At 38.2% G+C, this 25,525-nt stretch overlaps 2 protein-coding genes across 2 annotated transcripts; both read left to right on the top strand.

Moving 5' to 3' along the window:
• Positions 1 to 7,110: 7,110 nt before the first annotated feature.
• Positions 7,111 to 16,994, top strand: LOC121874374. The gene is made up of 6 exons (XM_042378507.1): positions 7,111 to 7,182; positions 12,259 to 12,401; positions 14,463 to 14,620; positions 14,972 to 15,067; positions 16,492 to 16,578; positions 16,964 to 16,994. The coding sequence occupies exons 2-6, from the start codon at positions 12,294 to 12,296 to the stop codon at positions 16,992 to 16,994; spliced, it is 480 nt and encodes a 159-aa protein (XP_042234441.1). The 5' UTR covers positions 7,111 to 7,182; positions 12,259 to 12,293.
• Positions 16,841 to 25,081, top strand: LOC121873276. Its single transcript, XM_042376725.1, has 3 exons — positions 16,841 to 17,491; positions 20,114 to 20,192; positions 24,590 to 25,081. The coding sequence occupies exons 1-3, from the start codon at positions 17,358 to 17,360 to the stop codon at positions 24,680 to 24,682; spliced, it is 306 nt and encodes a 101-aa protein (XP_042232659.1). The 5' UTR covers positions 16,841 to 17,357; the 3' UTR covers positions 24,683 to 25,081.
• The last annotated feature ends 444 nt before the right edge of the window (positions 25,082 to 25,525 follow it).

Raw genomic sequence — 25,525 nt, 5'->3', positions numbered from 1 at the left:
ATTTATACACCTCTATCATGTCGTCCCTCGCTCTACGTCTCTCGAGGGAATGTACAGTAAGATGCTTTAACCCGTCTCTGTACTCAAGGTTCCTAATGCCCGGGATTAGTCTTGTCATTCTCCTCTCAATTCTTTCTAGGTACAGTAGTTGATATTCATTCTACCCTAACCTAACTTCTCCTACTGTAACCTAACCTAACCCCAGAGCCCACCTTCTGAGTTATACAGTGCTTGGCGACCTCGTGGTGAAGCGAGTACGGCAGGAGAGAGACCACGACGTCGACGGCCTTCACCAAGTCTGCCAGAAGGTCAGGACGCTCGACTACATCAAGCAGAACAGACTCAACGTTGGCGTGTTTAGCCGACAGTGCATCTACCTCGTCTTGCAGTCCCGATGCTGTGTTTAATATTATTAGGTTAGGGCAGTTACAGTACTTTAGGTTAGGGTAGTTACAGTACTTTAGGTTAGGGTAGCTAGAACATAAGAACATAAGAAAATAAGGAGTCTACAACAAGCTGGTTGGCCTGTGCATGGCAACTCCTGGTAAGAGTTACTACCACTCTCTATCATCCATGAATCTATCTAGCCTCCTTTTGAAACTTTCCAGCATTCCAGCACTTACTACAAAGTTGCTAAGCTTGTTCCAGTACTTTAGGTTAGGGTAGTTACAGTACTTTTGTATTAAGATAGGTAATGTGTGGAGAAGGTTAGGTAACAATAATGATAACAATAATAAAAGCTGGTCTATAGTTTCTCAAAAGCACCAGTTCTTCTAAATATGTGCTGTATTTCACAAGCACTCAAAACACTACTAAGACTTAAAAATAAAGAGACGTACAGTACAGAACAGAACAGTACAGTACAGTACAGTACAGTACAGAACAGAACAGTACAGTACAGTACAGTACAGTACAGTACAGTACTACATTATAAGACCACAAAGAGTGACAGCTTGACTTGTATCATTCATATACCATGCCGCTAAGTTTTAATACAGGGGCCCCCAAAATTCGCAGAGCTTAGGATCTCAAAATAGCCGTGAATTGCCAAATCCGCAAATAGTATTTGCGGATGGGGGAGGAGGGGGGGGATACATTTTAACTTGTATACAAAGAAACGTAGATTCCCTTTATGTGTTTGCCCTTAGGACAATTATTTCTTTTACTTGTATTGTATATGTGTGTGTGTGTGTAGACACACACACACACACACATATATACAATACTGTACAGCTAAAGTAAATTACTGTCTCTAGAATGAATGGCTCCCTGTCCCAGCTGTGAAAATGCCGGCAACTTTAAAACTACCCACATACATTCTTGGGTACATCCAGAGTGTCATCCACGAATTATAGACGAACGCAAAACAATAATCCGTGAATTTGGGGAGGTCCTGTGGTCCATAAACCATGTACAGAACCCTGTTGATGACCATAAGTATAAGAACAAGATAGGTCTTAACACTGTTGGTTAGGTTAAGTCACCAGGGAGTACAACAAACACTTAAAGACTCTTTCCATAATAAGTGTCTGGTTGGTTGAGAAAATGACAAAATCCAATCAAGAGAAACAATATAATTTATGATGTTTCTCTAAAGTGTCTTCCTCCTGTAGGGTACAGCAGTGGACAGCTTCCTCCTGTAGGGTACAGCAGTGGATTATTTTAGTATGATTCAAGATGCACTAAACCACACTGATGCTGTACCCAACACTAACACCATATGGTCCTACCTTACTGCACTACATACTCACCCACAGTGATGCCAGTGTTGGTGTTCCTTGAGAGGTATTCCACCAGAGGGGCTGACACGTACCCAGCACCCAGCACTAACACCTTATGCTCCTTACTGGCCATGTCGACAGCAGACTTGCTGGTAGCTCTGGTTACAATGAGAGACGATAGTCTTAATGTGTGTTAGGTGAAGCGTACTGTACCGTTAAGATCGGCACTGTTGGATGTACAGTCCCCTTCACTGGTGCGTTTACAGGGGCTCGCTCACCATAAAAACATTCTACATTGAGATATTTGCTTAACTTTGAGTCCATGGTATGTTTACTAATGCAAATTTCCTTCTGTTGAATGTAAACAAACAGAAGGCTGCACAGAACCTGGTGAACCCCTGTAAATGACTGGTAAACTTAACTCACCAAACTTCATCTATACAGTTAGTACTTAACACAATTTTAAGCTTTCCTACCCTACAGTGCAGTACATATATCAGCACTTTTTACAAGCTCCATGGTCATATTATCTTGGTCAAAATTTCATCATAAATTGTTAATTTTGGTCCTAGATAGTACTAGTTGTCACTGTGCTGTGCTGTGCAAGTGTCATACATTGTGTTTCATTATGTCAGCAAACACTAAACATAAAACTAATGCTAATCAACTATGTTAAATGCAACTAGAGTAATTCTAAGTAAAATATTGTACAAGTGACTCTATGTACAACACCAATAGTGTAAGTAGGTCTTAAAATACTGTACTGTACAACAAGGGGTAATGACTGAAGGAAATAAAACAGTCTAGTCTAAGGTCTACTACACAAACAGGGCCATCTATACTACACAACTATGGTCCAGTAAAGGAACCTGGCCAATTATAAGGTCCAATAAAGAAACCTGGCCATCTGTAAGGGCCAATAAATAAACATATATGATAAAAAATACTTGAGTTAAGATGTCCCTACGTCATGTGATCAGGAGAAGTACTGTACAGTTTGTTGGGTCATTACCTTCTGTAAGAGACACAAAATACACAACATTATTGAACAACAACAGACGACCCAAATAACATATTATGATGCCCGGCGCAAACCTCGCTAGTTAATGGGGGCGGGGACTCATGCACACACGCAGCCTCACGCATTACAACGGAGATCACGTCGGTGTTTTTGTTGTGACGGCAGCATTTTCCTCACTAGTTGACGAGTGAAGTTTGCCACAAGTTAGGACATAACATAAGAGCTACAGTACTGTCCAACTTACACTATATTTAAACCTTCCCTGTCTGCTGATAGTTGGTAAGAAGTTCCGCTATATTTCCGAACCAATGTTCACCTATCTCGGACCTAAATCTATATTTGTCTAATTTAAAACCATCGTTACGAGTTTGCTACTGATCTGTAATAAAAATATTTATTAATATTTTATTTATTAATTCTTATTTCTCTTAATTTCTAATTGTCTTTACTAGTGAGAGAGAGAGAGAGAGAGAGAGAGAGTGAGGGAGGTTGTTGTGGTCAGGTCACCCTCACACCAAGGGAGGGAGAGAGGTAATAGGCCAGTTGAGACACTAGGGACAGTTATGTTATTACTCACTCTACACCAAAGAAATGTATCATGAATATTTTACTGTTTATTGATGACTTAACCTTGGGAGTATTGTATCTGGCCATGTTAAAACATTTACACTTTACCAAATTAAACAAAAGCCAGGCTGTAGAATGCCACACAGGCTCTCCCTATTGGTTCAGGTTCAAGGCCCTCAATGTCATTGGTCAGTTTGATCGGAAACACTTGGACAGTTCCCCATTTCTCGGTCAAATTTTGATACATATGTAGTGGCTACTCTCCCCTACAACTTCCAACTGAGCTCCGGCCGCACTCCGACCAGCCAATCAGCGTACAGCCGATCGATCGAAAATGCTAGTGACAGGGGGGAAGGAGGTTCAGGAGAAGAATAAAGCGCGTACAGCCTAGACTAGACTAGCCTAGACTAGAAAATGCTAGTGACAGGGGGGAAGGAGGTTCAGAGGTAGACTAGCCAGCTACGCCGAGAGACTAGGTCTATGCAGAGGACGTAGGGGTACGATCGCCGACCTAGTCTCGACCATCAACCTCCAGTTCAGGATCAGAGCGTTTCACACCTTACGCTGGAGCCGCTGTGATTGGTCACCTCGCTACGCGCACCCCAGATCCTGATCCTGGTAAATTGTATAAATACGGCAACGCCTGCCCAGGGTAACCGGCCTAAAAGCCGCGGAAGAGTGGGCAATACAATGGGGATTTAAGTTCTCAGCTGAGAAGACAGTAGGAGTAGTCTTCTCTAAGAAACGTGACGTTAGAAATCCAGTATTAAAACTAAATGATACTCCTATTAAATTTCAAACTTCAGTAAAATTTCTTGGTGTTCATTTTGACCGGAAATTAACGTGGAAAAACCACATTAACGAACTTGAAAGTAAATGTCTCAAAGTCACAAACATCCTGAAAGTTTTATCAGGTACTACATGGGGAGCCGATAGGAAATCTTTATTAATGGTGTATAAGACCCTGATCAGATCAAAACTTGATTATGGATGCCAGTTGTATGCCTCGGCATGCGACACCACACTCGCAAAGCTAACCAGAATACAGAACCGATGCCTTCGTCTATGTCTGGGTGCTTTCAGGTGTACACGTGTAGGCAGACTAGAGGTTGAGGCCCACGTCCCTCCACTTCACATCAGGAGGGACCTGTTGACGCTGAGGTACGGGTTGAGTACGGCTAGGAAGCGCGGCACAGGTCACCCAGGGTGGTGTGCTGTTGCTAAATTCCGTTTCCTGCAGCTGCGTAGGTCCCCGTCCTCGGTTGTCCGCCTCCAGACCTTGTGCCAGGGTGCTGGTATCCATCTCGGAGACGTTGATAGATACGTTCCACCGTTGTGTCCGCCATGGGAGAACCCCGACTTCCATGTGGAAACATCGTGGCTTCCGGGAGCGAAGAATGACTTTCATCCTGAGCTCCTGAGGCAACTTTTCTATCAATTTCTTGAAGGATTCAGCGCCTATACTCACGTGTACACCGACGGGTCCAAGACTGACGACAACGTCGGAGCCGGTATCTGGAGCAGAGACGGGGAGTGGAGCTCCCGCCTGCCGCGGCACACAACCATATTCTCTGCAGAAATGTTCGCAATAAGTAGAGCCATTGACATCGCAATAACAAGCAATGTCAATGATGTCGCTGTCATTTCAGATTCAATGTCAGCTCTTAAAGCAATTCAAGGTGGTGATACTACCAGCAACGAGATACAGGGCAACATTATTAATAAATTACATGAGTGTGCCAAGAATATTGTACTGGTGTGGGTGCCTGGGCATTGTAACATTTGGGGCAATGAACAGGCAGACAGACTAGCAAGAGCGACTGTGGGTCTCGGGGAGACAACTAATGTACCCTGGGAGACTCAGTCGTGTCTCTCCTTGGGGAAGACATATACATTTGGAAAGTGGCAACTTGAATGGACTAGGTTAAATCTCCACAACACCTGGAAGCCTAATATAGGAAACTGGCCCTCAGCATATAGAAAGAATAGGAGGGAAGAGGTCGTTCTCGCCAGACTAAGGCTGAACTGTACCTATCTGACCCACCTAGGGGCCTATCTTGACAAGTCCTTCCCACCTATCTGTGCCACTTGTAACCTAATTCTCTCCATCAGACATATTCTGACTGAGTGCAGCCAGTACGAACCAGAGCGCCGGCAGCTGGTGATCCTAGCTGCCGAGCAAGGCTTCGTGCTGACTGTACCCAACCTATTGCAAGATAATGTCACCATAAGTGACGCTGTAATAACCTTCCTCAAGGAGACCCATCTTATCGGCATGTTATGATTGACACACGCATGAACTCTTTTTATATCTATTATATGTATGTAACCATGCCTTATAAAAAATAAAAAATAAAAAAATAAAAATGAATAAAACAAAAATTAAAACATACAACATGAGAAACACATCACAAACCTTATCATTACATACAACACTCACATTTATCAAGCTAAACTGACACCCACCAACACATATTCAAACAAAAAGACACGGGCTACAAAAGACAAAATAAAAAAAAATAAAAAAAAATAAAAAATCACAGAGAAACTAGTCACCTGACAAGCCATTTCATCTGGTCTGTCACTAACTCACCATCATATCACTCATGCATACCATAATTCATCCCAAATAAAACAAAAAGAAGAAAGAAGTAACCAAAATACCAAGAACAAGAAGAACACAAGAATAACAAGAAAAGAAGAAACAAGAACATCAGATTAGTTGTAGCAAGAAAGAAGACCAAGATTAGAAGAAGAAAGAAGACATCAGCTTCGGCCGAAATAGCCTAATGGCGAAGAGGCCAGTAATCCCCAACAACCACCACCACCCAGGGAGGACATCCTACACTCAACTACTGGACCAGCAACATCTCTCTCAGCTCCTCACCTAGTCACTCCTAAGCACTGCGCTGTACAACAATATATATACAGGAAGCGCATCGTGAGTTTCTATCCAACCTCATTCCTGAGTGAAGGTATCTACATGTACGTACGTTTGTGTGCCCATACAAAGAGATAATAGACAACTAAAGAGAATTGACAACTGGCCACATACAGTACACTACAGTATAATGTACGTCCACTACAAAACCTATGACCCTTCAGGCTTTTACTCCCTTAATGTACGAGTCATAAAGGCCAGTGTGAACCTTCCATGCCTCCCTGGTGGCCGCCGTAAACGCCTCACCTTCCACAGGATGTAAGGGGGTGCCCAATAAACTAGCCCCCTCTGGGACAAATCTGAAAATCTGAATTTTATATTTATTATTTAAACGCTCTAGAAATTATAAAATTACTCTAAAATATTATTAATTATCCTTAATTTTGTAAATTTTGTCACTGTGTGTTGTTTGCCAATAATGCCTTACTAATTTTATTTAAGAACTCCCTCAAAGCAAGCTATTTCCAGTCACAATATTAACAGAGAATTATACATATCTATTTGGTGTATACTTATATGATTTATGATTAGTAGAATGTTAAAGAGCTCTTGTTAAGACTAGGTTTGGGCGGGCTACTTAACGTGCTAACCAGCTCCTTCTGATGTAACTGTCAATAAATGTTTGGAATTTGAATTGTAATGGTGGTCATAGTTGAAGGTGTTCGGACAGGTATGACTTCGTTGTCAAACAGTAACATTAATATTGCAGGTATAAAACAATGCTATTATATATAAAAATAGTATTTTCTCAAGATTATATTTTTGTCTTAATAGATATAAAATACTGTACATATAAGTAATCCAGGTTGTGGATATAAAAGAATGAAGAATATGTTTGACTAGCTGCGAGGGTTGGGACAGGGAACCACACTCGGGAACGCTATCTGAATGTAACCTCTTGACAGTCCCTGACATAACCACCTCATCCGTCGGTAAGACATTTATTAATAATATTATTATCAGATATATAATGTTAATAATAACAAGTAGTTGTTGGTATATTATTAGCCAGAGCTAAAGTGTAATTAATGGTTAATTTAGTCTATTGAGCTGGGTCGCCAGGCACAGGTGATGTCTTCAGGGCCGGGTTAAGACTCGTAGGCCTCAGGCACCTCCAAGATATGGGGCCCCAATGACACCATTTTCACTAATAACACAAGCTAGTACCTAATTATAAAATGTGATGTCGAAAGAATAAGATAATCAAGTAACATAAATGATACTAATAGGATTAAGTAATAAATAAATGGAAAAAAGTACCTCAGTATCAATTTAATAATAACCTGTAGAAGAAGGGGAAGAAAAGTTCTCGTATTATTTTTTGTAGGCCCCCAATATCTCGTAGGCCCTAGGCACTGTGCCTACTGTGCCTAATGGATAATCCGGGCCTGCGTATCTTTTATATCAAAATTCATGATAAGTAAAAGCCATATCTGTTGTCCATTACATTATAAGGTAGAGATTCATTGGGAAATTATTATTTGCAGATGACAGGGGAATCAGGAATTTATCTTCTCGGTCAATAGTTAGACAAGCCTAAGACACTTCTCTGTCGTCATAATTTTGTGAGGGAAACGTCATAGGAGAAAAGCGTTTTCCAATGCCGTCGGTATTATTGCGTTTACACACCGTTCATTCTTACCACTAATCTATTATCATATTCAAATAAGACGTCTAATTATAAGATAATTTTCATCTATTACATTACCGGAGGAAATGTATAATAACGGAGATAGCTTTTCCAAAATATTTTTTATTTTCTTCCATTAACATCCCGCCATTATCGTCTGCCTCTCCTCCAACACTGCGTGTTTCCTGCGCATGCGTTGCTGTACACGCCACGCGGCCAATCAAAAGCCTTTTTTATTTTGAAACCAATTAAAATGTTTTTGGCCCAATCAAATTCGAGTATTCTTTTGGGTCTCTCATATTTTGAAATTCAAGTTCAGTTCCGACCATGGAAGTCTGCGATGGGTGTCACTTAAAGTATGTGGAGCTGATTGAGAGTTTTGGGGAAAAAGACGAAGAAACTATAGCATTTTTTCGATCGCATGGTGTTATTCCAACCTCAGTAAAGTGTACTAAGAGCAAGACGGAATGTAAATATCGTAAAGACCAACATATGTGGCGTTGGGTAAGAATCCCAGAACGCAACGACGACCAAGAACCAGGCCAATAAGGTAAGAAATAGGTGATTCCATCATATGGTGAGAGTCAGTTAAGTTAGGTCAGGTTAGGTTATTGTTTTTCTAGTGTTTTTTTTTTTTGTATTTTTTTGCCGCTTAGCCACTTTTTTTTTCTCGGAAAACGTCAAACGAAAAAAAATTGCAAAAAAAACGGCTAATTTCCGCCGAAAGGGAAGGTCATATTCAGTCTCAACACACACAAATATACTAGAAAAATATATTTTTAACTTGCTAAAAGTGAACGGTGTGACAAGAAAAATTTACCATGCCGTCCTTACCATGTGGTGTTCAGCATCATATCACAAGTTATCTATGCTTGTGTAGGAATACATTGACTAGTTGGCAAGACGTGAAAGTGTTCAACAGAACTGACAGTGAAGAAGAAATACTGTACACTGTGTTTCACTGCAACAACCAATCGTACTCTCACGTGCCACTTCAAGATAATTGCTTTCATTGGTAGCAGATATCAAAGTTAATTCTGTCCCTGCCCCAGCTAGGAAGTTAGGTAAGGTTGATTAGGTTAGGTTTGATACAGGTCAAATAAGCCCAGCCTATAATATAATAAGTTTTGTGTATTATAAAGCTGTTGGTTATATTTCCAGGAAGTTAAGGACAATGTACAGTACTGTATTAATTTAAAGCGAATCTCCTATTTTACGCAAGTCAATCTGGTGCATCTTATGGAAATACACACTATTTTAATTTTCGCGCCTAATGTTTACCGCCAGACTCGTCTCTGGGCACGCTACACGGCTGCCTGCCACCCTCCCACATCCTCAGTTCTCGCACTGACGCTCTAGTGAGCGGACATATTGTGTGACACTATCTCCTTCTACCACGTGTATTAACCATCACCACTATGTCCAAGAGGCCATCCACTACATCATTAAATACCCCAAAGACCCTGAAATCAAGGCAAGCAATTACTGTACACTGGAGCAGAAAATCAAGGTGTTAGAAGCACTGCAGCGTGGAAATGTTGCTTCGAGTGTGGGACGCCAATTTGGACAGTGCTGTGGATAATGAGCTGGTCGAGTTGGGCTCTGCATCTTCAGAGGATGAATTGAAAAAGTAAAATGGAGTGAAATTTTTTTTTTATAGCATAAAATAATTAAAAACTAAGTTGAGAGGAAATTGAAAGTGCTTGGCGAGTTCAGACGAGAGGCAGGTGGTGCGCGGCGCCAGCGTGACCACCCTCTCATATCAGCTGATCGCTAGTAAACAGACCATTTTGCGTCCCTTAATTTTAGCTGTGTTGATTTATGAGTGTTGTATCATAATACTACAAAAACAATGTTTTGTTTGTTCTAGGAGATGGCCTGAGGTGCATCTGGGTAGACTCAGTTTTTTAGTATTTTGTGTTTCTCTCAAATACAAAACTAAATTATTTAATGCGAATTCGGTTTAAAGCGACTTCTCTTCGAACGTATCTCGTGTTATATCGACGTTCTACTATATTAAATTATATTTCATAAAACTACCTTAAGAATATATATATCCATATGTTGCAAATGAAATATAAATGAATTTTGTGCGTAGACTGGGTGAGCTACCCCATTATACAGGTTCTGTATACAGGTGTTCCAAATACACCTAGACCCCGACTTACGACGGGGTTAGGGACCCAAATCCAGGTCGTAAGTCCGACATGGTCGTAAGTCCGACATAGATAAAAAAAAAAAAAAAAAAAATAAATAAAAAAAATTTAATAAAAAATCTACAATGAAATACAGTACAGTAAAAGTAATGAATAATGATGAATGGATACAGTACAGTGAAAGTAATAAATAATAAGGAATGGTTACAGTGTGACTGAGCACTTAACCTTTAATGTAGTCAGCTGAATGCATATGGGGCCCCCATAATTTTCTAATTATACATGGAGACTACATTAACTGGAAACGTTTCGGTATAGAAAATGCGTGTGTCATTTGAAGAAAAAAAAAATTCTGCGGCGGTCGTAAGTCCACGTAGTCGTAAGTCGGGGTCTAGGTGTATATCCCAAATCCGAGACCCTTAAATCCCCAAGCATTTTGGATAAAGGATACCCAACCTGTACTTGTGTTTATGTGCAGCTGTGTACAGTATTGTACTACAGTATTTAAAACATCAAATACACTGTACCCATTAGTTTTAATTCACATTTAAATACATTTTTTCAAGAATATGGAGCAGCTTTATTATTTAAGCATATTACCCGTATCTTGTGTTTGGGCACATGAGGTCATGATGTAGTTTTGGTTCAAATTCATCAGAGATGCTGTGCTGTACTGTACTGTTTTAAATTCTGATTTAAGGATCTTGATTCGGAATGCAAAAATGACACAAATTAGCGTTAATTATGACCCTTGAATTAATTAAACAAGTTTACAGTAGTGTATTCATCTAAAAGTGGACATTTATGTAAATGTGTTTGTGTGCAAATATAAAGGTGTTTAACACTTACGTTAGTAGAAGAGATGGGTGGGCACACGGGGATGGCGGCTAGTTCCGAGGCAGAGGGTAGATTAGTGGCCCTCTGGTGAGTCACTATCACTATTCACAGAGGTTTGCAGGGCCTCCCTGACAAACCCCTCAAAGTCCATATTCTCACTGTCACTATCACTGACTTGGGCCGGCTGTGGTTGTGGTGGGTTGCGGGCGAAGAAGTCCGTAATATTACGTTGACGACTAGCATTGATGTTGTCGTTATACATCTTGATATATGGCTCCATAGACTGCAACAGGAGGTTATTGGTAACTTCATAGTGGTGATTCACTGGGTCTTTTGAAAGGATGAGCTTGACTTTCTCGACATACTCGATGGCCTCCTTTACATCACTATGACTTAACGTTTGTTCTTCTTTTCCTGCCGTACCACCTGCCTGCTCACTGGCATCATCATCTTCCAACATCTCGTCGGCAGTCGTCTCAGGTTGCCTGATTACCTCCAGGATATGTCGTTGGTGGTCTCGGAGAAGTCTGCAGCTTTAACACTGTGCAGCCTCTCTTGCAATGTCCAATGCCACTGCAACGGACTGAGCCTCTCCAGCCACAGGCTGACTCTGCCTCCCACCTGGGATACCCTGCAACACATGCCGCCACGCGTGACGGATCGTTGCCACAGACAGCTGCCCCCATGCCTCCACCAAGAAATCAACAGCTTTCTTGACGGTGAATTTCTTCAAAAACTGTTTGACGCGCACTTCATTCTCCGCCAACTCTTCTTCTGGATCCTCGCTCTCGCTATCTGTGTCACTCAGAAGGTTCCACAATTCCTTCTTGGTGTTGGTCAAGTCATTAAGGAGCGGAAACTTCTTTGTGGAGAAAGCAGCCTTGACATTGCAAATTAACTCTTGCTCCATGGGCTGGATTAGTGTCATAGTGTTAGGGGAAAGGAAGACCACTTTTACATTGGGGTGACGATCCAGCAATAGGGGCAAGTGTCCTGGTGCGTTATCAAGGAGCAACAAAATGTTAAATGGAACATTATGTTGCTTGCAGAATTTCTGGGCGTCGGGCATGAAACAGTCGTCAAACCAGGAGAGGGACAGACCAGTGAACATCCACGCCTTCCTGGAGGTTAGCCAGTGGACATTAATCTTGCTCATGTCCATGTTCTTGTAGGCGTGTGGCTTGCGGGCTGTGTGGATCACCGACAACTTGAGCTTATATCTTGGTCACTAAAACTTACCTCATTTGCGGGTCCGATCCAGTCAGCTGTGTTTACACTCGACGGAAGGTGCAGGCCATAACTTGGTGGGTGGATAGATTGATATCATGTTCTTTATTTTAAGGATCAAATTCCAACACAGTTTTTCCTATTTTCTCCCCATCAAGCTCTGCTGGTACTCCTGAATTGTTACTGTGCAAAGATGGAATCCAGTAGCGGAAGGACCCTGTTTGTGACGCCAGACGGAAAACCTATGCAGTTCTCAATGCGCGAATGCAAGGAGTATTTTGAATTAAAAGAACAGATCCCAGTAAGTTGCAGTACAGTACAGTATATACCTGTTGTAATGAATATATTTCTTCACTCAATTTTACTTATTTTAGGAGGCTAGAGAAGAGTTCAAGTAGTGCCCAGATTAAGAAGCTTCTGTATATAAAAAATTGGAAGTTAGGAAATAAAATTGCAGTGCTTTGATTTACGAATGAATACCCGAAATTTACGAGGGAAAATTTTTTTATTTTTCTAAGTAATATTATGTTAAAAGAATTCTTTCTCACTAAATTTATTTTTTAATTTACTGCATTTATTTATTTGATTGTTTGATTGTTTCCTACCAGAACTGAGTTCTTACTTATTTCATTATTTTCTAACACTGCAACCACAATGATATTAGGTCTGTAAATCAGTTGACAATCTCCTTCAAATACCATATAGTGTACTGTAACTTTTCAAACTCACCGAAGACAAGTAGATCGGTGCTACTTTAGCGTGTTGTTAAGATATTTAGGTTAGGTGACGTTAGTTTGGACTAAAGATTTCTTTGTAGACTGCATGCTATAGTAGCACCCGTAGACCTTCCTCCACCATGCACACAGTCACTCAGTGGTTGTCTGATTGTTCAGTTTCTCCTTATTAACTCTCATGTATAGTCAAAAAGGAAATTTTTCTATTTTCTTAAATTTCATATACTGTACAATACAGTATGCTAATTAGCTATGTACAGTACAATAAGGCATAGAGTTGTAAGAGAAAGTGTTGATTAATTATTGGCTTATGATTATTGTGTACAACAATTTTTGTTTATTAAAAATATGTTATGTAGCTTCTTTTTTTTCATGGGAATGTGCAGTACAGTACTGTATGTCAGCCTTTATAATGGGCATCTATGGGAAAGTGTACTTCGATTTATGAAAAGTTTTTCAGGAACAGAATCCTTTCAAAACCGGGAATAATTGTACAGTACTGTACTAGAAGGGGAAATCCAGGAGATGTCTAATAAAGAAGGGGTTTTTCAATTTCTTTAATATTTTCCACTGAAGTTTTTATCATTATAGAAGATATTTTAAAAGACACAACATTTACTAGAACCTGACCTAGCTAACCAAAGAACCTAACTAACTTCCTAGCCCCTCTGCCCTCTGAACCCCCGCCATACTAAACAAAACGTACTTACTGTACTTTGATATCTGGTACCAATGAAAGTAACTTTCTTGAAGCAAAGTGGTGCAAGTCTACATTTTTTGTGGATTGAGTGGGTTGGTTGTAAACAAACAGTGTAGACGACAACATGAGCTGACTCGGCAGATTTTACAGGGGAGTATACGTATATGGTAAATAATTAAATTCTTCACTTACAAAGCATGTACAGACATTATTTTAGCGTCAAATGATCAGATTTACACTGTGTTTTGCCCTGCAATTTCCCTCCTTCATGTCCTGACCACTGCAAGAGATTTATTTATTCATAGATAAAAAAAAATGGTAATTAAAATAAAAAGTTGTCACCTCTTTTAAAATACTTACTACAGGGTGTCCCATAAGTTTCCATACAACGTATCACCAGCGCCATTACAAGCATAACTCCAGCTGTGCTTGAAGTTGTTCTTCAGCAGTGGAGGACACGCATTGAAGAGTGTTTTCAACAGAATGGTAGTCATGTAGAGCATATTATATAAATAAAAATGGATTTTCATATAAAATTTATTTTTCCTATGTATGGAAATTTATGGGACACCCTGTATAATAATCTCATCTGGAAAAAATTAACAAAATCGAACAACTCCTCTTGGTGTTTTCCATCTCATTTAGTATTACCCTAGAAAAGGGGGAGAATGAACCCTGTAGGGATTGCAAACTTAAAACTAAAGTCTTGTGGAACTGAAGAATTGCCACTAAATGCTTGTAATTTTCAAAGATACAATAACTCACTTGACACTGTGTTATCCTCGCATTTCTATTACGTATATGTAATATGCGGTACAGTATTATAAGATAAGTGTTTGCTTCATATCTATTTTGTATTTTATTGTAAGTGGTGAATTCCCTATGTCTGGTCGTGTAAAATCAATTAATCAGTCAATTTGTTCTTCAGAAATGGGGGGGACACTTTTCCTATGAAAAAGGGCCATATGCAATTCGTTTTTGGCCCTCAGGGGAGACATGCCCTTTTAAATATGGCGAATTTTATTCGCCAAAATACATCAATGCTTGTATTGAGAGGAAGACTGTTCTGCCCCTCGAAGATTATAGGTAAGAGCTTTTAGGTTTTTTATACCTACAGTTTTGTGGAATACCCAGTACAGTACAGGATTATGAAGTCTATTACAGTACTTACTTTTCACTTAATATCTTCAGTTTTCTTGATCCGCTTGTTATATTTTTGCTTGTGTAACTAAGTACGACAGAGTTCAACTCGTGTTTTGTTACCGTCACGATTTTCCATGATATAAACTAAATGACGATTGTATATTTAGCTTAACATCTATATAAAAAGGTGGCATTTCATTCTGCAGGTGACCTCTTAATTATGGCATTACTAATTGGCCCTCACCCATACTCCATTGGAATCCATAGTAATTTTTTTATCCCTTTTCTCTCCAGGATTACGAAAAAGTCTAGCTGTGTTAAACCTGAAGAATCGATGGAAGTTCTCTTCCAAAGAAAAAGTTGGAAAGATTTGCAATACGTGCCCGTCCGGTATGTGCCGATATAAATATAATGTATAAATTTTATTCTTCTTCATCTGAGATTTTGTTTAAAGTGATAATGTTTAGGTGGTGTAATTGATCAGTGAACCATATACTAAAGGTTCTGTATTATATATCTGACTTTGAATAGTAACATTCATATCATCCAGGAATACTTTCTCCTCTGGTAATTGGGACATGAGGGTAACAGTTAGTATTGTCACTGCTTAAAGGAATATTATAGCATGACTGTCATTATAAGATGTGTCTTTTATGTAATTTCATCACAAAGAGAAATTTCAGGATTAATCTCATGTTTATTATTCTACCCCAAGTAATACCAAATGAATACCACCCTTTCAAGTTTTAGTTTTTACTATAATGCAGGGAGCCAGAATCAGGGATAAAATACAAACTTGTCCTTCCTTTATTAATTCCAGTGGTGGGCACAGCTAAATGAAAAGTTAGCTTCGCTAACCGCTAATCTGCTAACTAAGAAGTTAACTTCGCTAAACAGCTAAAAAAATTAGCGGAAGCTAACGCTAGCCGATATTTTTTATTATATGAATTTAGCTTCGGTTTGTTTGTTTTTTGGCTCTAAAGCCCTTAAAAACAGACCTAGAGTGCTGAAATTTTCATATGTTGTCTTGTAGCTTAGACATAGAGCTTTCCAAGAAAGTATAGCATGCCAAGATCAGATGATGATCAACTCATCAAGGTGTACACTGTACACAATTTCACAAATACCCTGTAATTAATTTGCATTCATACAACCTATTGGCCTTATTCATTATTCATTTAAATATGCAATACCAACCACATACACATTATACCAGTCCATTTTTATATAACTTATTGTTGGTCTTAGTCATGTAAATAAACAAAAAACTCTAAACTTTAATGAAAAGTAAGTTTTTAGAAAATTTTGTTTGGCGCACACCTTGGATGACATCCTGGTTATGAACTTATGCAGTACTTAGCATAACCAAATATATTGGCACAAAAAAAAATCCTAATTAAATTAACGTGACAACGTCGTAAGTGAACTGAACTCAGAACTGCAGAATTACACAATGCTGTTCAGCTGCTGCAGCGCGGCGTCGACAAATCATGTCTTGTCACGTTTACATGTACAAACACGCAGTCAGCCAAGCGTGCCTGACTGGCTGTTGGAGACATGCGTCGCGGCGTCACACGCTTACAACAGACAGGAACAAACTTGTATAAATTTTGTTAGCAGACTTAAATTTAGAGGAAGCTAATTGGTCCGCTAATGGTTTCCAAAGTTAGCGAAAATGCTAATCCGCTAACGAGAAAGTTAGCTTCGCTAATTAGCGGAACCGTGCCCACCACTGATTAATTCTTACTGCTGTAATAATTTTGTGGTTATTGTTATGTGTATTAAACTTAAATAATTTGTCCTGTATATTTCAGGGATAGGTCGCCAGACTCCTCGGATGAGGATGAGGATTTTAAAAGATTTGATGAATCATGTCGACCCAAAAAAAGAGAGAGAACAAGGTAGGTTGTCTTGTTGTTCCTATTCCCTTTTTTTTTTTTTTTTCTCCACTATCAATGCCTACTTTTAATTCTTTATCTTCATTTTCCCTCCAGTTCTTCCTCAACCTTCATCTCTACTCTCACCTACTTTTCCTCTCCCTTCCCTTCCCTTCCCCAGTGTGTTTGTGTGTACAACATATGTATTTAGTTTTAGATATTTTTACAGAAAACCAATTTAGGATTTATCCGTTAATCAATGTTACTGTTGTGGTAATTGGTTGTCTTTGTATGTACAGAATAGATTTGGAACATTTCACCCACTTTGCATCACGTAAATAAAATGTTCATTGTAATCTAGCTGGGCCAAGGTGCTAACTTATTCTTAGGTGACATTATCTTCTTTCAGCTGTTTTGGGAAAGTAATTCCTCACTGCTAATGGTCATTGCTGTATATATCAGCTAATCTGTCAACAAACACATCTACAGCATAATTGGATAGCATACAAAACTAGAGGATTCATTCTTAGTGTATCAGTAAATTTTATCACTGTACTATAATGTACAGTAGTGTGAGATCCTTCTATACATTCTGTTCCTGCCCTTCTCCCTTTACCCCTTCAACTAATACTTGGTTTCAAGACATTGTAGATATACCTATGATAGTGTGCCTACTCTCTCCTCATCTCCCCATTCTTACTTCTCCAAACTTTGTTTAAGTTATTTTGTCTTATTATGTCACATACGGGGAATATAAATCTAGCATTTGACTTTTAAAAAAATAATCCATTTAGCCTTAATGCATGTTTCTACCTGAATTGCAGATATGCCCGGGAAGAACCTGGCAGTCTCTTAAGGAACATTATATAAAGCAAATTATTCCTAAAATTGATGCTTATGAAAAGGATGTAAACATAAAATCGAGGATGATGTTTGTGTAAGTACATAGCAGTACATTGTGTTAACAGTACTGGACATGGGGAGGCAAAATGGGAGACACAGTTTTCACAATGATTGCTAACTGTTCATCAGTGAAGTAGACCTATGGCTTTGAACTTAAATCTATAAGCTTCATTAATGTACTTTTAACAACATTTTTGATGGAATTATTCTCTGTACTACTTGAACTTTTGGCCTTTTAATTCAAGGTAATTACACAAAATGTTATATCTTTTCTACCTCACACAATTATACAGTACTGTATTGACTTGTGTTGAGATTTATTGTACTATATCTTGTTTAGTAAAGGCAACTACTGTACGTATTAGTCTGTTGGTGATTAGTCAATTTGAGCCCCAGACAATAATAAGCCGTAGTCTGACTTAGCATAAGCTAACATGTATCCCCCATTATACATGTGTGCCAGGTATACCCCCCAAAAAAATTATCCGTTATGATTCCCTTTATACAGGTTGCTGAGGGAACCTTGTGCCAAACTTCATGAGGTGTTTATGGCTTATTATAAACAAAATTATTTCCACAAAGTTCCAAATCTCAATTTTTAGGAAGTTATCACTTTGCTATTTAACACACTCCACCAGCCTTTGCTAATGGACTCCTCCCCTTCCCACTCCCGTAGGTAGTTATGCATATTAAGCATTGAAGTCTTACATATTGCTATAAGTGATAGGTAGAGTGTTGCCTCACTCAAGCATGCTGACACATCTCCACGATCCAGCTAGCCAGATACACACACACACACACATCTACAGATGGCCCTCAATATATGAATGGGTTAGGTTAAAAAACATTTGTTAGGTGATTTTTTGTATCTTGAATAGAAGAACACGAAATCGGTCACAGACCAGAAAAATCTACGTAACTAATGATAAATCGTACACAAGTTCTGTAATTTACTACCAAACATTAAACCTATTAATAAAATACTATCTAGATGAAACTATGCAGCTAAAATTATTAAGGAGGAAAAGTGAAAACAAAGTTTAACACGGCTGCCAGTGACGCCATTTGCTTAGACCAGTGGTTTTCAACTTGGGAGCCACGGCGAGCTGTTATAAATTGTACGTTTCCAAATAATGTTGGGAATCTGAATTAAACAAAACTTGTATTACTTATTTTGACTTGGCAGAAGAGATTTTTTTTTTTTCGTGTTATTTAAGATTTCACAGGTCCAGTCCCTGTCTGTGTGACAGGCATTGGAGCAAGCTGCTGAACTGCCTTGTCCAGTACGTGTCCTTGTGTCATCCCTTTGCAAGTAGTGATAGTACCGAATGATCTCAGTCTGGCCTGGGATACCATCACGAAAACAGTGGAGTGTATTGTCTCTGAACCATATATATTGTGTTTGAGCTTGACTCAAGCATAATATACTCTGTAATTGGTGTTACTTATTTTGTTTCATAGTTCATGTGGTCGCTGCTTTACGTGGGTGAAATATTTGTACACTTCCTTTATTAATTATTTCCTTATTTATTGGTGCCATTGTTGTTCATACTCATTCTTTACTTATATAATCCTACCATTTTTAGTGCTAAATTGGTATGACTCACTATTCTTCTCATTCTTCCAAGTTGGGCAGTACTTGTCAAAGGAGGCGTGTTCTTGCTTACAGGAAGTACACTTCAGCTTGCTAGCTTGAGTGTGAATGTTTACCTGTGTGCATGTTTGTGTGTGACTGTCTGTGTGCTTTATGTGTGAGTGCATGGGCGTGTTATGTATGTGTGTGTGTGTGTTTGCCATTCTAACTCTTGTCCTATTTATTTGTCCTTCTTTAGTCTTTATCACTTGTCTGTTTGTCTGTTCTGGGAGAAAAATGAAGGAGGCCACGAGGATGTTGAAAATTCCTCAAGGGGGGAATGGAGTGAAAAGGGTTGAGAACCACTGGCTTAGACGCTAGCTGCTACATGCATGGTTGCCCTCAAGCATCGCCATAGCAATGCAGCTCAATCACCTCCTGCTTCCCCTCCTGCTCTCACACACAAAGAAATGTTTATTCCCTTTATGTTTCTGACCTTATGATAATTATTACTTTTTTTTTTTTTTTTGCACATATAACTATAAAAAAAGTATATATATTTATACAGGGTATACAGTACTATAATAAACATAACTCCATCCTCAGGCTGGTAGGGAGAACACTAATGGGGATGTGGCCGCCCCAGCTGACTCGGGGGCACTCAATTTTAATTTTTGTCGGGACCCAAATTCGTAGAAGCAGTTGAAGCTTCCGTAACACAAAAAAGAAATGGTAATTTAAGAAATTTATATCAGCGAATTTTCTTATCTCGAGAGATACCTGTAAACGAGCTTTAAAGGACTTGGTACAAATATATGTGTGGTCAGGTCATGGAGCTGTGTGTGTGTCCTTGCTGAGTGGGTGATAACTACACATCTGCATACTCCTGTCGTAATCATATATAAAAATTTCTGTGCTTTATATGCTATTTTCCAGAATAAATAATTTAGTGTGTTTAACTCTTAGTTCTGGTTTGAAAAAAAAAAAACTCCCTGTAATTGTTTCTGTTTATTTTTAAAGCTGTAACAGATGTATTGTATAAGTGACAAATTAAATAAGTTTGTTTTTTATTTGATAATTCAGTTTTGGGGGCTATACCAGTAAAATGAAAGACGGAGGAGAGTGCAGCAGGAGTAATCAGCCCCATGATGACACCTTAGAGGTAAGCCATTGACCAGTAATTGAATTTATAATGTCAATGGGGCTCAACTGCTCATTATACTCTTTCTTACTCCTTACAATGATAATAGAAATAAACATTAGTACATGATATTAGGAAAGAGTAATTTATAACCTATAGTTTACTCCCCCCCCCCCCCTCATTTACACATTTAAAAAGTGACCCATAAAGTTTGATTCCCCTTCCATTATGCCTGAGGGAAACCTTACGGCAGTTTTCTTTATAATTTTTGGTGTTTATATCTTGACTGTTTTTACTCACTTTATAAATCAGTTAGATCATGACTGCTGTTTCTCTGTATGTCTTTAGTGTGTTTTGGTCATCCCTTTTAGTATTAATAGATAGAATTATTGACTTACCATTACTGTGAGGTAAACTAGACATGTAGATAAGTAGGATGCACGAAATAATAATAAAAAAATAAATGTAGCTGTGGAAATGAAAAATAAAAAATAAAATAAAAATTGGACATGCATAGAGTTTGCTGAGGTGGTATGGACATTTCTGGATAACAGGGAGTAAAAGATTGGTAATGAGAGTGTGTAGTTCATGGGTAGGAATTGGTTCCAGCTCACAGAAAAGTATATACAAAGTAAAACCAAAAATGCACAAAGTCAGAAACTCCTAAAATTCCCCTTAATCACCCTTAAATCACTATATATATATATATATATATATATATATATATATATATATATATATATATATATATATATATATATATATATATATATATATATATATATATATATATATATATATATATATATATATATATATATATATATATATATATATATATATATATATATATATATATATATATATATATATATATATATATATATATATATATATATATACACACAGTATAGTCTCGATTTACGCGGATTTGGTTTACGCGTTTGGTCATTTGCTCGGCACCTTGCCAGAATGACAATTTTAAGTTACGCTGTCTCATTCCGTCATTTATGCGGGAAGCGGCGCTTGGAGGGTGCGCATTAGGTCGCTCTTACATTATCGCTGACGTCATATGATGTATCGGACTGTGATTGGGCCACGCATCCTTACCTCCCTCTGCCGCCAGCTGTGATTGGTCTAATGTAACATGACATGCCCTGCCACCAGAGGAAAGAAGTCGCTGACCTAGCCTGGCCAGTCTCATTGTTCTCAGTTTCCGCGTATACAGTTCTCTCTTGTGCCCGCTATCCCTCTCACAATGGCTTCCGCTGGACCCCCACCACCCCCGAGAAACCTTGAACTACCTGGACCAAGCCATGGTTATGTGAAGGAAGTCATCGAGTTGGGGGAGAAAATCAAGCTCATCCTTGACAAAGACACAGTCAAGCATCGGTATGAAGTGTCTAATAACCTTCTGTCGAAAATTATGGAGCCGTATGTCCAGATGTATCACGACAACATCAATGCTAGTCTCGCCCGCAACTCGCCACAACCACAGCCAGCCTAAGTCAGTGATAGTGACAGTTACGATATGGACTTTGAGGGGTTTGTCAGGGAGGCCCTGCAAACCTCTGTGGTGGATAGTGATTCAACTGAGGGCCACTAATCTGCCCTCTGCCTCAGAACCAGCTGCCATCCCCGTGTGCCCACCCATCTTTTCTACTAACGTAAGTGTTAAACACCTTTATATTTGTACAGTTGTGTAGTTTTTTATTTAGATATAATGTGTGTCAATACCATCATAAAATTATGATGTTATTTTTACTACAAGGTACAGTACTGTATTGTGTCGGAAAAAGTGGAGTTTGGGAGTCGGCCCAGTCTCTATTTCAATTAATCCCATATGTTCTGTTATTTCGTTTACTCGTTTCACGTGGACCTCCACGGGTTCAATTGACCGCGTAAAAGGAGACTATACTGTATATACGTACATATACACTCATACTCTTAAATCACTACTGTAATGTGATACAGGCAATTAATTTTATCTCTTGTGCAAAATATATGACGTTTATATTAGAATTATTCACTGTCTTGCAAGGATTCCAGCAATGCAAATTATATTCTCCTAACTTTAGTCTGTGATATATAAGATAAACACTGTAAGCCAAGGGGGCAGACGGGAGGGAGGGAGGGAGCGAGCGGGAAGTGAGGTGATATGGTTTGACAGTTGGCGCCAAGAGGTCTAGTGAAGTATTTATTTGTTTATTTATTTCCTTTAGATTGAGTATTTGTTTTTTGCTTATACAATTTCATAGAAGTGACCGGGGAGAATATAATTTACATTGCTGGAATTCTTATAAGATAGTGATTAATTTGAATGTAAACATGCCATAGTTTGCATTAGACAAAAATTTAGTAGTCATTTTGTACATTAGTATTCTCATTACATGTACAGTTCAGCTTTGTCCTTAGGACAGTGTTTGCATGTAAATGAGTTTTAATAAATGATTAAAGTTACATATATTGAGCCAAAAATATTAGTTGAAAAACTTTATGTAGACAGAGCTTGGATGGCTAAATTTTAGAATGACCAATAATTTTAATACTGTACTGTATAAAAAATGCACAATATTAAAGAGCACAATTTTCTTTGTATTTACTCCATTGGAAATGAATGTAAACATAATAGAGATTACTGAATTGGCTGAGTACCTCCTCAGCTTATCAGGCAATGCTCAAAACAAACCGTGATTTTTGTAAGGATTTCGTTAATCGATTTTTTTTTTTTTTTTTTTTTTTTTTTTTTTTTTTAACAGAATTGAAGATTCTTATGGAAGGTATTTCGTTAACCGGGGGACCATTGAAGTGGTCCCTTGGTTAACGAATTACCTTCCATAAGATTCTTCACTTCGGTTAACGAAAATTTTACGGTTAAAAAATTCCTTACGAATTTTTCCCAACATGTTTTCGCCTGCTTTTGCTGCTCACCAGCTGTGGTATTAGTCCGCCAATACAGTAATCGGTTTTAGGGCTTCAATTCGTTACCATTTGAGTAAATATCACGAAGGTTGAACTATTCAAAAATTTTCCAAGTTTTATATTAAGTTTTTAGTCATTTTAAGAATTATTTAACATAATTGAAGTACAGGGAACTAGTTTTTAGCATGCCAAACAGCCACTTGACTCACCCAGCAGGCATCAGTGTGTGTCCCTGCTCAGTGGAGGAAGCTTCTTGCTTGAGACTCTTGAACATAAACTCTTTTTACATTTTTACAGTACAATTATTGGTCATTCTGAAGTTTATTTTACATATTGACAACATATAATGCAGTGCAGTGTTGATTTAAAGAAAATAATCTTGAATTACACCAAGAGAACTAAAATTTTATGGGTGAAATGGCAGCATGGGGTGACTTCTCTTCCACCCCAATGCCTTCTCTTCTCCCTTCTCCTCCACCCCCATTCTAATTCCCATCATCATCATCATCCAGGAGCCTTCTACATACACACGTCAAAGTAAGTGTACTTTACTGCATTTATTTTTAGTTTGCATGTAATTTTCGGTGAGCTGAAACCAATTGCCCAAAATCCCATTGAAACAATGGTTTCGGTTAACGAACGACCTTCTGGAACGAATTGTGTTCGTTAACCGAGGGACCACTGTATTGTATTTACTTATAGTATATAATCTCTACAGTCATCTCATGGATCAAGAGGTAGCAGAGACTACACAGAATAAAGTGTTGTAAGTTGTGCACGTGCATGTGTGTAGAAAATGACTAAGAAATGTCAAACACAGCAATAGAAAGTGGTGCGTGTGGCCTGTTCAGTTCTTCTACCTGGTAAACATACTGTTGTTCATTTTAGCATAGCATTGGTTCCCACTGTTATTTCATGAACTGTGTGAAGTAAGGAAGATTTGTGCATGAAGTCATTGTGTTGCTGTTTAGCACATGACAGCTGCAAGAGGCTTGTTAAGTATGATCAGGAAAGTTAATCTTACAGCACAGATCAAGTGAAGCTTAATCTTACAGCACTAGATTAGGGAATTTTACAGCTCCAGATTAAGTAAAGTTTAATCAAACCGCACAAGATTAAGGTAATCTTACAGCACTAGAATAAGGAATGCTTAATTTTACAGCATTAAATTAAGGAAAGCTTAATTTTACAGCTCTAGATTGAGTAAAGCTTATTCTTAGTCCTAGAATAAGGAATGCTTAATCTTATAGTACTATATTAAGGAAAGTTAAATTTCACAGCTCCTTGTTGAGGAAAGCTTAATCTTACACTAGAATAATGAAAGTTTAATTTTACCGCTATAGATTAAGTAAAGCTTAATCTTGTAACACTAGATAAAGTAAAGCTGGATCTTAGAACACAAGAATAAGGAAAGCTTAATCTTACAGCTCCAGATTAAATAAAGCTTAATCTTACAACACAAAGTAAAGCTTTAATCTTACAACTTTTGTCAACAGAAGATGGTGAAGCGGAAGAGAGAGGAAGGCCAAAGCAGTGGCTATGAAGATCGTGGTAAAAAATGCGACCTACGCTCTACCAGTCAAAAATAGGAATGGTCTTAATGGATCTTTTTATCAGACCGTTGCTAGTTATAAAATAGATTGATTTTAGTTAGTTACTGTTCTCATTAAGTATACTTCGATTTTATTTTGTAAGCAAAGGAAAAAATGAGAAATAATTTTGTAATGGTCAGTATTTGTGAAGTTTATCATGGTAACCAATTTAGCTAAGACAGTTGTGTAAAAAAATTTATTTGAATTATTGTGTTGATTTCTATATCATGTGTAATTGGGGAAGAAACAGTTTCCATTGAATATAGAAAGCTGAAGTTACAGTGTAAGACCTAAAACAAAATAATGGAAAGCAGCAGACTGGGGAGACAAATTTTTTTATAATTTTATTTGAACATTTTTCTCATATGTTGCCCAAATGATGATACCCTACGTATGTTATCACGTGTACAATGGGTATGCAGTAATTTACAAATGTTTCAAATATTACTCCTTTTTATGACTTAGATTGCTAAAGCTATATTGTTGCAAGCACCTACCATACCCAATGAACACATGAATTTGAGAGTTGTATGCTTCAAGACAACTAACAGTGTAGGGATTATAATTAGCATTACAGTCATGCGCCGGTTAACGTCCTAGATACATTCTTGGAAACATGATGTTAACCGAAATGGACGTCGTCCAGTCACCACATAAACTTTGTATTTATACTTACGTGTATGTGGAATACTATTTACGTGCATATACACTTTTACTCTTAAATCACTATTGTAATGTGATACAGGTGATTAATTTTTATCTCTTGTGCAAAATACATGACGTTTATATTAAAATTATTCACTGTTTTACAAGGATTCCAGCAACTCCAGCAGATGGGGG

Source organism: Homarus americanus, unplaced genomic scaffold, assembly GCF_018991925.1.
Source record: "Homarus americanus isolate GMGI-L3 unplaced genomic scaffold, GMGI_Hamer_2.0 scaffold55640, whole genome shotgun sequence".
NCBI classification, from domain to species: Eukaryota; Metazoa; Arthropoda; class Malacostraca; order Decapoda; family Nephropidae; genus Homarus; species Homarus americanus.
Note: the sequence above shows the minus strand (reverse complement) of the source record. Positions and strands in the feature narration are given on the sequence as shown.